The 14,847-nt window shown below is 46.6% G+C and overlaps 2 protein-coding genes across 4 annotated transcripts; both read left to right on the plus strand.

Moving 5' to 3' along the window:
- Positions 1-277: 277 nt before the first annotated feature.
- On the plus strand, positions 278-9,743 carry LOC139382546 (c18h3orf33 homolog (H. sapiens)). 3 transcript variants are annotated; one of them, XM_071126649.1, is made up of 5 exons: positions 278-407; positions 562-621; positions 1,223-1,403; positions 6,239-6,402; positions 8,784-9,743. In XM_071126649.1, exons 1-5 carry the CDS (start codon positions 297-299, stop codon positions 9,036-9,038), a joined length of 771 nt encoding a protein of 256 aa, XP_070982750.1. In that variant the 5' UTR covers positions 278-296; the 3' UTR covers positions 9,039-9,743. The 3 variants fall into 3 exon arrangements, with proteins under 3 accessions (XP_070982750.1, XP_070982751.1, XP_070982752.1); XM_071126650.1 differs by having other exon boundaries at positions 1,223-1,376; XM_071126651.1 differs by lacking the exon at positions 562-621 and having other exon boundaries at positions 294-407; positions 1,223-1,376.
- On the plus strand, positions 9,454-14,217 carry LOC139382652 (germ cell nuclear acidic protein-like). Its single transcript, XM_071126744.1, has 4 exons — positions 9,454-9,486; positions 10,717-10,904; positions 11,302-11,332; positions 13,795-14,217. Exons 1-4 carry the CDS (start codon positions 9,454-9,456, stop codon positions 14,215-14,217), a joined length of 675 nt encoding a protein of 224 aa, XP_070982845.1.
- Positions 14,218-14,847: the final 630 nt, after the last annotated feature.

Raw genomic sequence — 14,847 nt, forward strand, 5'->3', positions numbered from 1 at the left:
TAAATATATGCACATAGTGGTTTCAAAATGTTTTTGTGTCAGATTACTCCAATAACATACTGTACTTTGTGACGCCGTGAGAATGTTTGTACACATCTCACACCTAATTGATGCTATTGCATCATATTTTCTATACACAACATCTATAACATTCGGTTTAGCAGCAATAGGACTAGATAATGAAACATTAATGAAAACGCCACACCAGACGGTACTGTAGGGTTTTTTTGGTCCACGCTACCTACCGTACTTAGTGGGCGGGGCGACTGTTGTAGTCTTTTAGACATGTCAACAACATGCCGGAGTCCAGAAGTGAGGCAGAGACGGACGAGAAAGGAGAAGCACCGTCTAAAAATATAATTTCAGTAATTTCTCAGTTCGCTGACGATAATTTAACCATTGTCCGGGTAAGAACCAAATGGAAACAAATGGCAGTTGCAACCATTGAAGGGGATAAGACGGTTCATTCAAATGAGACCGCAGATTAGATGTTAAAATGGAATAAAGACCCAACGTTAGCTAACACATCTTTGGCTAACATCTATCTGTTTTCTCTTCTAGAACATCAGTACTGGACTAGCAATTGCCGGGGTAATAGTAATATCAAGGAGTATTAAATTGGTACGTAGTTTAGCCTATTCATATAACGCAAGCTGTGATGCAGGTATGTTCCACCAGGAGGAGGTAGCGAGTCGAGTTTCACACAAACCCATGTTAAAGACGGGCTAAATTCTCTGCCCAATGTCAAGGGAATTATCTCGAAGACGCCAACAGATTGTGGCGTTTTTTTTTTTACCAGACTGGAGATGAGATGATCCATTCCCCCTTGTTCAATTTAAATGTCATATGGCTGGATAGATCATACGGTCAGGGTCTATTTAGGATGGAGGGTGGCAGTTGATGAGCTATTTGCCTGATGTGTTTATCCTAGTTGATGTTGTTTAGTTAGCATTTTCTTCTTAACCAGATGAACCAGACCACCCCTTGGCTTTAGAAAGGTCTTGCTTATCTGTTGTTGTGTTCAGCTAATATAATATTGATATGTCGTTTTGTTTAGTTAATAGAATACTAGTAATTGGTTCCAATTTTGTGTTGCCCGAAACAATTATGTCACGGTGACTTCATAGGAAGGTACAACGTAACAGAGTACAACACGTTGTACTTCCAGCGGTTATGAATGCTTTTCTAACCAGGTCTTTTGTGCCTCACCACCCATCGTCAGATCACTAGGTTTGGATTGGCCTCCGAGATCCCAGCGAGGTTCATAGAGAAGAATGTGAGCCTCAGAGGGAGAGTCCAGACCATCACAGAGACGGGACTGGAGGTTGAGCACATCCCCATCTACATCCCTGTCCTCTCTCCCCTGTTGGCTAAAGGTATGGAAGACCCCCTACTTGCTAAAGGTATGGAAGATGGGTTGGCTTAAGGTATGGTAGACCCCTACTGGCTAAAGGTATGGTAGACCCCCTACTGGCTAAAGGTATGGTAGACCGCCTACTGGCTAAAGGTATGGTAGACCCCCTACTGGCTAAAGGTATGGTAGACCCCCTACTGGCTAAAGGTATGGTAGACCCCTACTGGCTAAAGGTATGGTAGACCCCCTACTGGCTAAAGGTATGGTAGACCCCCTACTGGCTAAAGGTATGGTAGACCCCCTACTGGCTAAAGGTATGGTAGACCCCCTACTGGCTAAAGGTATGGTAGACCCCCTACTGGCTAAAGGTATGGTAGACCCCCTACTGGCTAAAGGTATGGTAGACCCCCTACTGGCTAAAGGTATGGTAGACCCCCTACTGGCTAAAGGTATGGTAGACCCCCTACTGGCTAAAGGTATGGTAGACCCCTACTGGCTAAAGGTATGGTAGACCCCCTACTGGCTAAAGGTATGGTAGACCCCCTAATGGCTAAAGGTATGGTAGACCCCCTAATGGCTAAAGGTATGGTAGACCCCTACTGGCTAAAGGTATGGGAAGAATGGATGGAGTCACATGCCCTTCAACTTTACCAACACACTCAGAGCCCACAGGGTAAAGGCCAATTACAGTATGATAATGAGGATTAGAATTCACCTCCCAGCTGTTGAAAAGTCTAGTCTCATCATTCACGCAGCTGTCCCCAATTAGTCATTTAAATCTATACTAATCCCTATTAGAGCGTCATAACTGTTGCCCATAGACCGTCTGCTGCACTCTTACATAACCGTCTCTAACATTTCAATGTATTTATTTAGATTTAACTAGGCAAGTCAGTTAAGATCAAATTCTTATTTACAATGACGGCCGATGCTGGGCCAGTTGTGCGCCGCCCTATGGGACTCCCAATCACTGCCGGATGTAATACAGACATTTTTCGAACCAGGGTCTGTAGTGACGCCTCTTGCACTGAGATGCAGTGCCTTAGACCGCTGTGCCACTCAGGAGCCCGATTGTGTCAGTCGTAGACTGTCAGGTGGTCTTTAACATAACTGTGTCAGCTGGTCTCTAACATAACTGTGTCAGCTGGTCTCTAACATAACTGTGTCTGCTGGTCTCTTTAACATAACTGTGTCTGCTGGTCTCTTTAACATAACTGTGTCTGCTGGTCTCTTTAACATAACTGTGTCAGCTGGTCTCTAACATAACTGTGTCAGCTGGTCTCTAACATAACTGTGTCTGCTGGTCTCTAACATAACTGTGTCTGCTGGTCTCTTTAACATAACTGTGTCAGCTGGTCTCTTTAACATAACTGTGTCTGCTGGTCTCTTTAACATAACTGTGTCTGCTGGTCTCTCTAACATAACTGTGTCTGCTGGTCTCTAACATAACTGTGTCAGCTGGTCTCTAACATAACTGTGTCAGCTGTTCTCTTTAACATAACTGTGTCAGCTGGTCTCTAACATAACTGTGTCAGCTGGTCTCTAACATAACTGTGTCTGCTGGTCTCTTTAACATAACTGTGTCAGCTGGTCTCTTTAACATAACTGTGTCTGCTGGTCTCTTTAACATAACTGTGTCTGCTGGTCTCTCTAACATAACTGTGTCTGCTGGTCTCTTTAACATAACTGTGTCAGCTGGTCTCTTTAACATAACTGTGTCTGCTGGTCTCTTTAACATAACTGTGTCAGCTGGTCTCTAACATAACTGTGTCAGCTGGTCTCTAACATAACTGTGTCAGCTGGTCTCTAACATAACTGTGTCAGCTGGTCTCTAACATAACTGTGTCTGCTGGTCTTTAACATAACTGTGTCAGCTGGTCTCTTTAACATAACTGTGTCTGCTGGTCTCTTTAACATAACTGTGTCAGCTGGTCTCTAACATAACTGTGTCAGCTGGTCTCTAACATAACTGTGTCAGCTGGTCTCTAACATAACTGTGTCTGCTGGTCTCTTTAACATAACTGTGTCAGCTGGTCTCTTTAACATAACTGTGTCTGCTGGTCTCTTTAACATAACTGTGTCTGCTGGTCTCTCTAACATAACTGTGTCTGCTGGTCTCTCTAACATAACTGTGTCTGCTGGTCTCTTTAACATAACTGTGTCAGCTGGTCTCTTTAACATAACTGTGTCTGCTGGTCTCTTTAACATAACTGTGTCAGCTGGTCTCTAACATAACTGTGTCAGCTGGTCTCTAACATAACTGTGTCTGCTGGTCTCTTTAACATAACTGTCAGCTGTAGACTGTCTGTTGGTCTCTTTAACATAACTGTGTCAGCTGGTCTCTAACTGTGCTTAGTGTTTGATTTAGTGGAAGAGACGGTTGGCTTTGATGAAGTGTCGTAGTCAACCTAATGTTTGGTCTCTCCTGTAGAGACAGTTTTATATATAGTTTCCTAAAATCAAAGTAAACACTATTTTAATCCAATTTCATTTGATTTGATAGGTATTGGATCGTGGCTTGATGTCTGATAAAGGTCATTGTGACTGAAACGTCAACATCTTTTTCATCTTTATCTCATTTAGACCAACATTTATTTTTTTCTAGACGTGAGTGTCATGCCTTCTGCCCGCTTTCAAGGGCACTGGACCATAAACGTGTACCAGACTTAGTTTAGCTCCCTTCATCGGCCTGAGTTAGCGTAGTAAGCCTGTTAGAGGGCTGGCTGCAGTATTACGTTATGCTGCTGCCCTGCAGTCAAACTGACTTAGAGGGTATTAGAAAGTGCTCTTACAGCTCCGTCTGAGACCAGAGAGACGAAAGCTGTCCTCTAGTTAAAGAGATTAGTAGACTCTCTCTATCGCTTTGTCTCTTTGACCTGCTGTAGTTTTACGACACAGGCTTGACCCCTGGCCACAGTTATTTAAAAAAAAAAAATAATGTTTTGGCGTGTGTTTCCTTGCCTGTGCCTTCAGTAATACAGTATCTCTACTGCTGTGGTTGTACATCTTTGCATAGTGCATGTCTGATACTATATCTTACAACAGTCTGTCTTTCAGTTTGTCAAGCTCCTGACTGTGCCACCTTCAGGTCTATGCAACCTCCTTAGCTCAGGTGTACCGTATGTGTGTCTCACCTGGCAGGTCTTCTCTCCTCGGGTTTACCATATGTGTGTCTCTACCTGGCAGGTCTTCTCTCCTCAGGTGTTCTGTATGTGTGTCCCACCTGGCAGGTCTTCTCTCCTCAGGTGTACTGTATGTGTGTCTCACCTGGCTGGTCTTCTCTCCTCGGGTTTACCATATGTGTGTCTCTACCTGGCAGGTCTTCTCTCCTCAGGTGTTCTGTATGTGTGCCTCACCTGGCAGGTCTTCTCTCCTCGGGTTTACCATATGTGTGTCTCACCTGGCAGGTCTTCTCTCCTCGGGTTTACCATATGTGTGTCTCTACCTGGCAGGTCTTCTCTCCTCGGGTTTACCATATGTGTGTCTCTACCTGGCAGGTCTTCTCTCCTCAGGTGTTCTGTATGTGTGCCTCACCTGGCAGGTCTTCTCTCCTCGGGTTTACCATATGTGTGTCTCACCTGGCAGGTCTTCTCTCCTCGGGTTTACCATATGTGTGTCTCTACCTGGCAGGTCTTCTCTCCTCAGGTGTTCTGTATGTGTGCCTCACCTGGCAGGTCTTCTCTCCTCAGGTGTACTGTATGTGTGTCCTACCTGGCAGGTCTTCTCTCCTCGGGTTTACCGTATGTGTGTCTCACCTGGCAGGTCTTCTCTCCTCAGGTGTACTGTATGTGTGCCTCACCTGGCAGGTCTTCTCTCCTCGGGTTTACCATATGTGTGTCTCACCTGGCAGGTCTTCTCTCCTCAGGTGTACCGTATGTGTGTCTCTACCTGGCAGGTCTTCTCTCCTCGGGTTTACCATATGTGTGTCTCTACCTGGCAGGTCTTCTCTCCTCAGGTGTTCTGTATGTGTGCCTCACCTGGCAGGTCTTCTCTCCTCAGGTGTACTGTATGTGTGCCTCACCTGGCAGGTCTTCTCTCCTCAGGTGTACCGTATGTGTGTCCCACCTGGCAGGTCTTCTCTCCTCAGGTGTTCTGTATGTGTGCCTCACCTGGCAGGTCTTCTCTCCTCAGGTGTACTGTATGTGTGTCTCTACCTGGCAGGTCTTCTCTCCTCAGGTGTTCTGTATGTGTGCCTCACCTGGCAGGTCTTCTCTCCTCAGGTGTACTGTATGTGTGCCTCACCTGGCAGGTCTTCTCTCCTCAGGTGTACCGTATGTGTGTCTCACCTGGCAGGTCTTCTCTCCTCGGGTTTACCATATGTGTGTCTCACCTGGCAGGTCTTCTCTCCTCAGGTGTACCGTATGTGTGTCTCTACCTGGCAGGTCTTCTCTCCTCGGGTTTACCATATGTGTGTCTCTACCTGGCAGGTCTTCTCTCCTCAGGTGTTCTGTATGTGTGCCACACCTGGCAGGTCTTCTCTCCTCAGGTGTACTGTATGTGTGCCTCACCTGGCAGGTCTTCTCTCCTCAGGTGTACCGTATGTGTGTCCCACCTGGCAGGTCTTCTCTCCTCAGGTGTTCTGTATGTGTGCCTCACCTGGCAGGTCTTCTCTCCTCAGGTGTACTGTATGTGTGTCTCTACCTGGCAGGTCTTCTCTCCTCAGGTGTTCTGTATGTGTGCCTCACCTGGCAGGTCTTCTCTCCTCAGGTGTACTGTATGTGTGTCTCTACCTGGCAGGTCTTCTCTCCTCAGGTGTACTGTATGTGTGCCTCACCTGGCAGGTCTTCTCTCCTCAGGTGTACCGTATGTGTGTCCCACCTGGCAGGTCTTCTCTCCTCAGGTGTACTGTATGTGTGTCTCACCTGGCAGGTCTTCTCTCCTCAGGTGGTGGTCGTGTGTATCCACTGGCTGTGCGCCTGGCGGGGGTGGAGCTGACCCCAGAGGGGAGGGTGTGGCTGGAGCAGCACCTGAGCCCGGCCCAGACGGTGTGGCTCAAACTGGTTAGCAGAGAGGAGGAGACACTGCACTGTCTGGTGTCTGTTGGCCGGGTCAGTTACTGTCTGTCTGTTGGCCGGGTCAGTTACTGTCTGTCTGTTGGCCGGGTCAGTTACTGTCTGTCTGTTGGCCGGGTCAGTTACGGTCTGTCTGTTGGCCGGGTCAGTTACGGTCTGTCTGTTGGCCGGGTCAGTTACTGTCTGTCTGTTGGCCGGGTCAGTTACTGTCTGTCTGTTGGCCGGGTCAGTTACGGTCTGTCTGTTGGCCGGGTCAATAACTGTCTGTGTCTGTCGGCCGGGTCAGTTACTGTCTGGTGTCTGTCGGTCGGGTCAATAACTGTCTGTGTCTGTCGGCCGGGTCAGTTACTGTCTGTGTCTGTCTGTCTGCGTGGTCAGTTGCTGTCTGTGTCTGTCAGCAGGGTTTCAAAATTCAGGGAATTTGCAATAAATTCCCTGGTTTTCTCAAAGTTCGGTTGGAGATTTCCCAGGATAACCAGGAAATCTGTCATTCTCCAACCAGGATTTCTGGAAAACGCAATGTCAGTTGCTGTCTGGTCTCTGGTAACAGGTTTAACTGCTGTCTGGTCTCTGGTAACAGGGTCAGTTGCTGTCTGGTCTCTGGTAACAGGTTTAACTGCTGTCTGGTCTCTGGTAACAGGTTTAACTGCTGTCTGGTCTCTGGTAACAGGTTTAGCTGCTGTCTGGTCTCTGGTAACAGGTTTAACTGCTGTCTGGTCTCTGGTAACAGGTTTAACTGCTGTCTGGTCTCTGGTAACAGGTTTAGCTGCTGTCTGGTCTCTGGTAACAGGTTTAACTGCTGTCTGGTCTCTGGTAACAGGTTTAACTGCTGTCTGGTCTCTGGTAACAGGTTTAACTGCTGTCTGGTCTCTGGTAACAGGTTTAGCTGCTGTCTGGTCTCTGGTAACAGGTTTAACTGCTGTCTGGTCTCTGGTAACAGGGTCAGTTGCTGTCTGGTCTCTGGTAACAGGTTTAACTGCTGTCTGGTCTCTGGTAACAGGGTCAGTTGCTGTCTGGTCTCTGGTAACAGGTTTAACTGCTGTCTGGTCTCTGGTAACAGGTTTAACTGCTGTCTGGTCTCTGGTAACAGGGTCAGTTGCTGTCTGGTCTCTGGTAACAGGTTTAACTGCTGTCTGGTCTCTGGTAACAGGGTCAGTTGCTGTCTGGTCTCTGGTAACAGGTTTAACTGCTGTCTGGTCTCTGGTAACAGGTTTAACTGCTGTCTGGTCTCTGGTAACAGGTTTAGCTGCTGTCTGGTCTCTGGTAACAGGTTTAACTGCTGTCTGGTCTCTGGTAACAGGTTTAGCTGCTGTCTGGTCTCTGGTAACAGGTTTAGCTGCTGTCTGGTCTCTGGTAACAGGTTTAACTGCTGTCTGGTCTCTGGTAACAGGTTTAGCTGCTGTCTGGTCTCTGGTAACAGGTTTAGCTGCTGTCTGGTCTCTGGTAACAGGTTTAGCTGCTGTCTGGTCTCTGGTAACAGGTTTAGCTGCTGTCTGGTCTCTGGTAACAGGTTTAACTGCTGTCTGGTCTCTGGTAACAGGTTTAACTGCTGTCTGGTCTCTGGTAACAGGGTCAGTTGCTGTCTGGTCTCTGGTAACAGGGTCAGTTGCTGTCTGGTCTCTGGTAACAGGTTTAGCTGCTGTCTGGTCTCTGGTAACAGGTTTAGCTGCTGTCTGGTCTCTGGTAACAGGTTTAGCTGCTGTCTGGTCTCTGGTAACAGGTTTAACTGCTGTCTGGTCTCTGGTAACAGGTTTAACTGCTGTCTGGTCTCTGGTAACAGGTTTAACTGCTGTCTGGTCTCTTGTAACAGGTTTAGCTGCTGTCTGGTCTCTGGTAACAGGTTTAGCTGCTGTCTGGTCTCTGGTAACAGGTTTAGCTGCTGTCTGGTCTCTGGTAACAGGTTTAGCTGCTGTCTGGTCTCTGGTAACAGGTTTAGCTGCTGTCTGGTCTCTGGTAACAGGTTTAACTGCTGTCTGGTCTCTGGTAACAGGGTCAGTTGCTGTCTGGTCTCTGGTAACAGGGTCAGTTGCTGTCTGGTCTCTGGTAACGGGGTCAGTTGCTGTTTGGTCTCTGGTAACGGGGTCAGTGAGGCTGCGTTTTAACAGGAACCCCAATGTAGATTTTTTTTTTCTCACTAATTGGGTCTTTTGACCAATCAGTTCAGCTCTGAAAAAGATCTGATGTGAAACAATCTGATGTGATTTGTCAAGAGACCAATTAGTGTAAAAGAAGATCAGAATTGGGCTGCCGGTGTAAACGCAGCCTTACTGTCTGAGTGGACTAACATGAGTTAGTTACTGACTCTCTGGTATCTTCAGGACACTGTTACTCTCTTTATGGCTATGAATTAACTGAATGTTGAAGACAATGAAACCTACAGATGTGGTATTAACCTCCCTCTGTTCTCTCTCCCCCAGGGGTCATTGAGGAGTCTGTGTCTGAATGAGGAGGTGTTGAGGTTGGGTCTGGCACGCACTGTCCCAGTCTCTGGACTCCACCCTCAGTCCCACCTTTACCTGCGGCTCCACCAACGGCTGCTCAAGGCAGAGGTCAAGGCCGAGCGGAAGGGGCGGGGCATGTGGAAAGAGGATAGCCTATGGGAGAGGACCTCACAGGCTGTTTGGGACAACTCACTGGTCAGACTCATCAGGAGGATCTTCAAGTGGACGTGATTGGTTGGTTGGTTGACTGACTGATTGCTGGACTGACTGACTGACTGACTGACTGACTGACTGATTGCTTGACTGGCTGACTGATTACTTGACTGACTGATTGCTTGACTGCTTGACTGACTGACTGCTTGACTGACTTCAATTAGGCTTGAAAGTAAGTTCATGAATGTTGCAAGGCTCAGGCCCGTCTCAGAATACAGCTGTGTCATTATGTGTCTGTGTTTGTGAAGTAGATCAGGCCCGTCTCAGAATACAGCTGTGTCATTATGTGTCTGTGTTTGTGAAGTGGATCATCTATTTGTCAACTGATTGCCCAGAGATTGCTCTCTAAATAGAAAATGGACCATATTCACACGATTATCTGTACAAACAATATTTTCTCCTGTTCTTTACTATCGGGGAAAAGTGTGAAACGATGTCTCAAACGAATGGGGGTATCGACAAAATCGTAGACATGGGACAATTTTTTTTGACCCACCTGCTTATTAAAGTTGATATATATATCGGTGGAGATTAGACGCACTGACACGGCAATGACAAGACAGAATAGAAACCAGTCTACTTACAGTTGGTGTTCCCCTTCGTGGGGGTCAGAATATGTTGATGTTTCATTAGATCATTTAAAGAAACTTGGCTTTCAGAAATCCACAAATCTACATCAAACGCATTTTGATTTGTGAAATAAATATGCATTTGGTTCATTCATTTCTGCAATTGTGTTTTATATTCTAGATGTTCAATCATGAATAAGTAGTGCTGCATGTAAAAGCCATTGTGAAATTTGATGGGAGATTGTGATGGGAGATTGTGATGGGGGATTGTGATGGGGGATTGTGATGGGAGATTGTGATGGGGGATTGTGATGGGGGATTGTGATGGGGGATTGTGATGGGGGATTGTGATGGGAGATTGTGATGGGAGATTGTGATGGGGGATTGTGATGGGGGATTGTGATGGGAGATTGTGATGGGAGATTGTGATGGGGGATTGTGATGGGAGATTGTGATGGGGGATTGTGATGGGGGATTGTGATGGGGGATTGTGATGGGGGATTGTGATGGGGGATTGTGATGGGGGATTGTGATGGGAGATTGTGATGGGGGATTGTGATGGGGGATTGTGATGGGGGATTGTGATGGGGGATTGTGATGGGGGATTGTGATGGGGGATTGTGATGGGGGATTGTGATGGGGGATTGTGATGGGGGATTGTGATGGGAGATTGTGATGGGAGATTGTGATGGGAGCGATTTACAAATTCTCTTTGTGGAGGTACCTCCAGAAAGCACTGGTTGGATAGAGGGTAATTTCATGCTAATATATTTAAATGATGCCCATCTGGAAATAGAAATGAGTTGTTATTTTCTAAGTTATTCAATCAATATAATAACATTGACGTATCATTTCGAAGAATATATATTTTTAAATATTTCACATTCACATTGAATACCTGAAGTCCCACCAAAATATCTCTCTTCTATTGATTTTCAGTCTCTAAACAATTGTTTATGTGCTATAGTACAGTCAGTATTTGATTTGTTTTTGTTGTTATTATTAAAAACAGAGTAGATTGTTCTCCATTCTACAGATGATTGATGGAAATATTGAAGATTATTGAATGGTTCTCATATCCAGCTCATGTTCAGCTAAAGAGGTAGACAACTTCTGACGTGGACCAGAGCGACGTGGACAAGAGCGACGTGGACAAGAGCGACGTGGACCAGAGCAGCGTGGACCAGAGCGACGTGGACCAGAGCGACGTGGACCAGAGCGACGTGGACCAGAGCGACGTGGACCAGAGCAGCGTGGACCAGAGCGACGTGGACCAGAGCGACGTGGACCAGAGCGACGTGGACCAGAGTCTCTGGTAACAGGGTCAGTTGCTGTCTGGTCTCTGGTAACAGGTTTAACTGCTGTCTGGTCTCTGGTAACAGGTTTAACTGCTGTCTGGTCTCTGGTAACAGGTTTAGCTGCTGTCTGGTCTCTGGTAACAGGTTTAACTGCTGTCTGGTCTCTGGTAACAGGTTTAGCTGCTGTCTGGTCTCTGGTAACAGGTTTAGCTGCTGTCTGGTCTCTGGTAACAGGTTTAACTGCTGTCTGGTCTCTGGTAACAGGTTTAGCTGCTGTCTGGTCTCTGGTAACAGGTTTAGCTGCTGTCTGGTCTCTGGTAACAGGTTTAGCTGCTGTCTGGTCTCTGGTAACAGGTTTAGCTGCTGTCTGGTCTCTGGTAACAGGTTTAACTGCTGTCTGGTCTCTGGTAACAGGTTTAACTGCTGTCTGGTCTCTGGTAACAGGGTCAGTTGCTGTCTGGTCTCTGGTAACAGGTTTAGCTGCTGTCTGGTCTCTGGTAACAGGTTTAGCTGCTGTCTGGTCTCTGGTAACAGGTTTAACTGCTGTCTGGTCTCTGGTAACAGGTTTAGCTGCTGTCTGGTCTCTGGTAACAGGTTTAACTGCTGTCTGGTCTCTGGTAACAGGTTTAACTGCTGTCTGGTCTCTGGTAACAGGTTTAGCTGCTGTCTGGTCTCTGGTAACAGGTTTAGCTGCTGTCTGGTCTCTGGTAACAGGTTTAGCTGCTGTCTGGTCTCTGGTAACAGGTTTAGCTGCTGTCTGGTCTCTGGTAACAGGTTTAACTGCTGTCTGGTCTCTGGTAACAGGTTTAACTGCTGTCTGGTCTCTGGTAACAGGGTCAGTTGCTGTCTGGTCTCTGGTAACAGGGTCAGTTGCTGTCTGGTCTCTGGTAACAGGTTTAGCTGCTGTCTGGTCTCTGGTAACAGGTTTAGCTGCTGTCTGGTCTCTGGTAACAGGTTTAGCTGCTGTCTGGTCTCTGGTAACAGGTTTAACTGCTGTCTGGTCTCTGGTAACAGGTTTAACTGCTGTCTGGTCTCTGGTAACAGGTTTAACTGCTGTCTGGTCTCTTGTAACAGGTTTAGCTGCTGTCTGGTCTCTGGTAACAGGTTTAGCTGCTGTCTGGTCTCTGGTAACAGGTTTAGCTGCTGTCTGGTCTCTGGTAACAGGTTTAGCTGCTGTCTGGTCTCTGGTAACAGGTTTAGCTGCTGTCTGGTCTCTGGTAACAGGTTTAACTGCTGTCTGGTCTCTGGTAACAGGGTCAGTTGCTGTCTGGTCTCTGGTAACAGGGTCAGTTGCTGTGATGGGGGATTGTGATGGGAGATTGTGATGGGGGATTGTGATGGGGGATTGTGATGGGGGATTGTGATGGGGGATTGTGATGGGAGATTGTGATGGGGGATTGTGATGGGGGATTGTGATGGGGGATTGTGATGGGGGATTGTGATGGGGGATTGTGATGGGGGATTGTGATGGGGGATTGTGATGGGGGATTGTGATGGGGGATTGTGATGGGAGATTGTGATGGGAGATTGTGATGGGGGATTGTGATGGGAGATTGTGATGGGGGATTGTGATGGGAGATTGTGATGGGAGATTGTGATGGGAGATTGTGATGGGGGATTGTGATGGGAGATTGTGATGGGAGATTGTGATGGGAGATTGTGATGGGGGATTGTGATGGGGGATTGTGATGGGAGATTGTGATGGGGGATTGTGATGGGGGATTGTGATGGGGGATTGTGATGGGGGATTGTGATGGGAGATTGTGATGGGAGATTGTGATGGGGGATTGTGATGGGGGATTGTGATGGGAGATTGTGATGGGGGATTGTGATGGGAGATTGTGATGGGGGATTGTGATGGGGGATTGTGATGGGGGATTGTGATGGGAGATTGTGATGGGAGATTGTGATGGGGGATTGTGATGGGAGATTGTGATGGGAGATTGTGATGGGAGATTGTGATGGGAGATTGTGATGGGGGATTGTGATGGGAGATTGTGATGGGAGATTGTGATGGGGGATTGTGATGGGGGATTGTGATGGGGGATTGTGATGGGGGATTGTGATGGGGGATTGTGATGGGAGATTGTGATGGGGGATTGTGATGGGGGATTGTGATGGGGGATTGTGATGGGGGATTGTGATGGGAGATTGTGATGGGGGATTGTGATGGGGGATTGTGATGGGGGATTGTGATGGGGGATTGTGATGGGGGATTGTGATGGGAGATTGTGATGGGGGATTGTGATGGGGGATTGTGATGGGAGATTGTGATGGGGGATTGTGATGGGAGATTGTGATGGGAGATTGTGATGGGGGATTGTGATGGGGGATTGTGATGGGAGATTGTGATGGGGGATTGTGATGGGGGATTGTGATGGGAGATTGTGATGGGAGATTGTGATGGGAGATTGTGATGGGGGATTGTGATGGGAGATTGTGATGGGAGATTGTGATGGGAGATTGTGATGGGGGCGATTTACAAATTCTCTTTGTGGAGGTACCTCCAGAAAGCACTGGTTGGATAGAGGGTAATTTCATGCTAATATATTTAAATGATGCCCATCTGGAAATAGAAATGAGTTGTTATTTTCTAAGTTATTCAATCAATATAATAACATTGACGTATCATTTCGAAGAATATATATTTTTAAATATTTCACATTCACATTGAATACCTGAAGTCCCACCAAAATATCTCTCTTCTATTGATTTTCAGTCTCTAAACAATTGTTTATGTGCTATAGTACAGTCAGTATTTGATTTGTTTTTGTTGTTATTATTAAAAACAGAGTAGATTGTTCTCCATTCTACAGATGATTGATGGAAATATTGAAGATTATTGAATGGTTCTCATATCCAGCTCATGTTCAGCTAAAGAGGTAGACAACTTCTGACGTGGACCAGAGCGACGTGGACAAGAGCGACGTGGACAAGAGCGACGTGGACCAGAGCAGCGTGGACCAGAGCGACGTGGACCAGAGCGACGTGGACCAGAGCGACGTGGACCAGAGCGACGTGGACCAGAGCAGCGTGGACCAGAGCGACGTGGACCAGAGCAGCGTGGACCAGAGCGACGTGGACCAGAGCGACGTGGACCAGAGTAGCGTGGACCAGAGTAGCGTGGACCAGAGTAGCGTGGACCAGAGCAGCGTGGACCAGAGCAGCGTGGACCAGAGCAGCGTGGACCAGAGCAGCGTGGACCAGAGCAGCGTGGACCAGAGCAGCGTGGACCAGAGTAGCGTGGACCAGAGCGACGTGGACCAGAGTAGCGTGGACCAGAGTAGCGTGGACCAGAACTGTCGGCCAGGTCTTCCTGTACTAGACTGAGCTGTAGCTAGAAACCAGAATATTCAGTTGGCTTTAGCTGGGCCATAGTGGACAGAGAGATGGAGGACTAGAGATAACGGATAAGGAAATAATATCTGTTGTTTTCACCTGTCTAAATAATGTTTTTTCCTGTCTAAATAATGTTTTCTCCTGTCTAAATAATGTTTTCACCTGTCTAAATAATGTTTTATCTTGTCTAAATAATGTTTTATCTTGTCTAAATAATGTTTTCTCCTGTCTAAATAATGTTTTCTCCTGTCTAAATAATGTTTTCTCCTGTCTAAATAATGTTTTCTCCTGTCTAAATAATGTTTTCTCCTGTCTAAATAATGTTTTCACCTGTCTAAATAATGTTTTCACCTGTCTAAATAATGTTTTCACCTGTCTAAATAATGTTTTATCTTGTCTAAATAATGTTTTCACCTGTCTAAATAATGTTTTCTCCTGTCTGTTTTCACCTGTCTAAATAATGTTTTCTCCTGTCTAATGTTTTCACCTGTCTAAATAATGTTTTCTCCTGTCTAAATAATGTTTTCTCCTGTCTAAATAATGTTTTCACCTGTCTAAATGTTTTCACCTGTCTAAATAATGTTTTCTCCTGTCTAAATAATGTTTTCACCTGTCTAAATA

Source organism: Oncorhynchus clarkii, chromosome 24 (assembly GCF_045791955.1).
Source record: "Oncorhynchus clarkii lewisi isolate Uvic-CL-2024 chromosome 24, UVic_Ocla_1.0, whole genome shotgun sequence".
Classification (NCBI taxonomy): Eukaryota; Metazoa; Chordata; class Actinopteri; order Salmoniformes; family Salmonidae; genus Oncorhynchus; species Oncorhynchus clarkii.

What these genes read in the sequence shown, in the direction of transcription:
- LOC139382652 (XM_071126744.1), top strand. Translation starts at nt 9,454, where the DNA reads ATGTCTCAAACGAATGGGGGTATCGACAAAATC. An exon ending in ATGGGGGTATCGACAAAATC is followed by an intron (nt 9,487 to 10,716) that starts GTAGACATGGGA and finishes GACGTGGACCAG; the next exon opens with AGCGACGTGGACAAGAGCGA. An exon ending in GACGTGGACCAGAGTCTCTG is followed by an intron (nt 10,905 to 11,301) that starts GTAACAGGGTCA and finishes CTCTGGTAACAG; the next exon opens with GTTTAACTGCTGTCTGGTCT.
- LOC139382546 (XM_071126649.1), top strand. Translation starts at nt 297, where the DNA reads ATGCCGGAGTCCAGAAGTGAGGCAGAGACGGACGAGAAAGGAGAAGCA. An exon ending in TATCAAGGAGTATTAAATTG is followed by an intron (nt 622 to 1,222) that starts GTACGTAGTTTA and finishes ACCCATCGTCAG; the next exon opens with ATCACTAGGTTTGGATTGGC. An exon ending in AGACCCCCTACTTGCTAAAG is followed by an intron (nt 1,404 to 6,238) that starts GTATGGAAGATG and finishes TTCTCTCCTCAG; the next exon opens with GTGGTGGTCGTGTGTATCCA.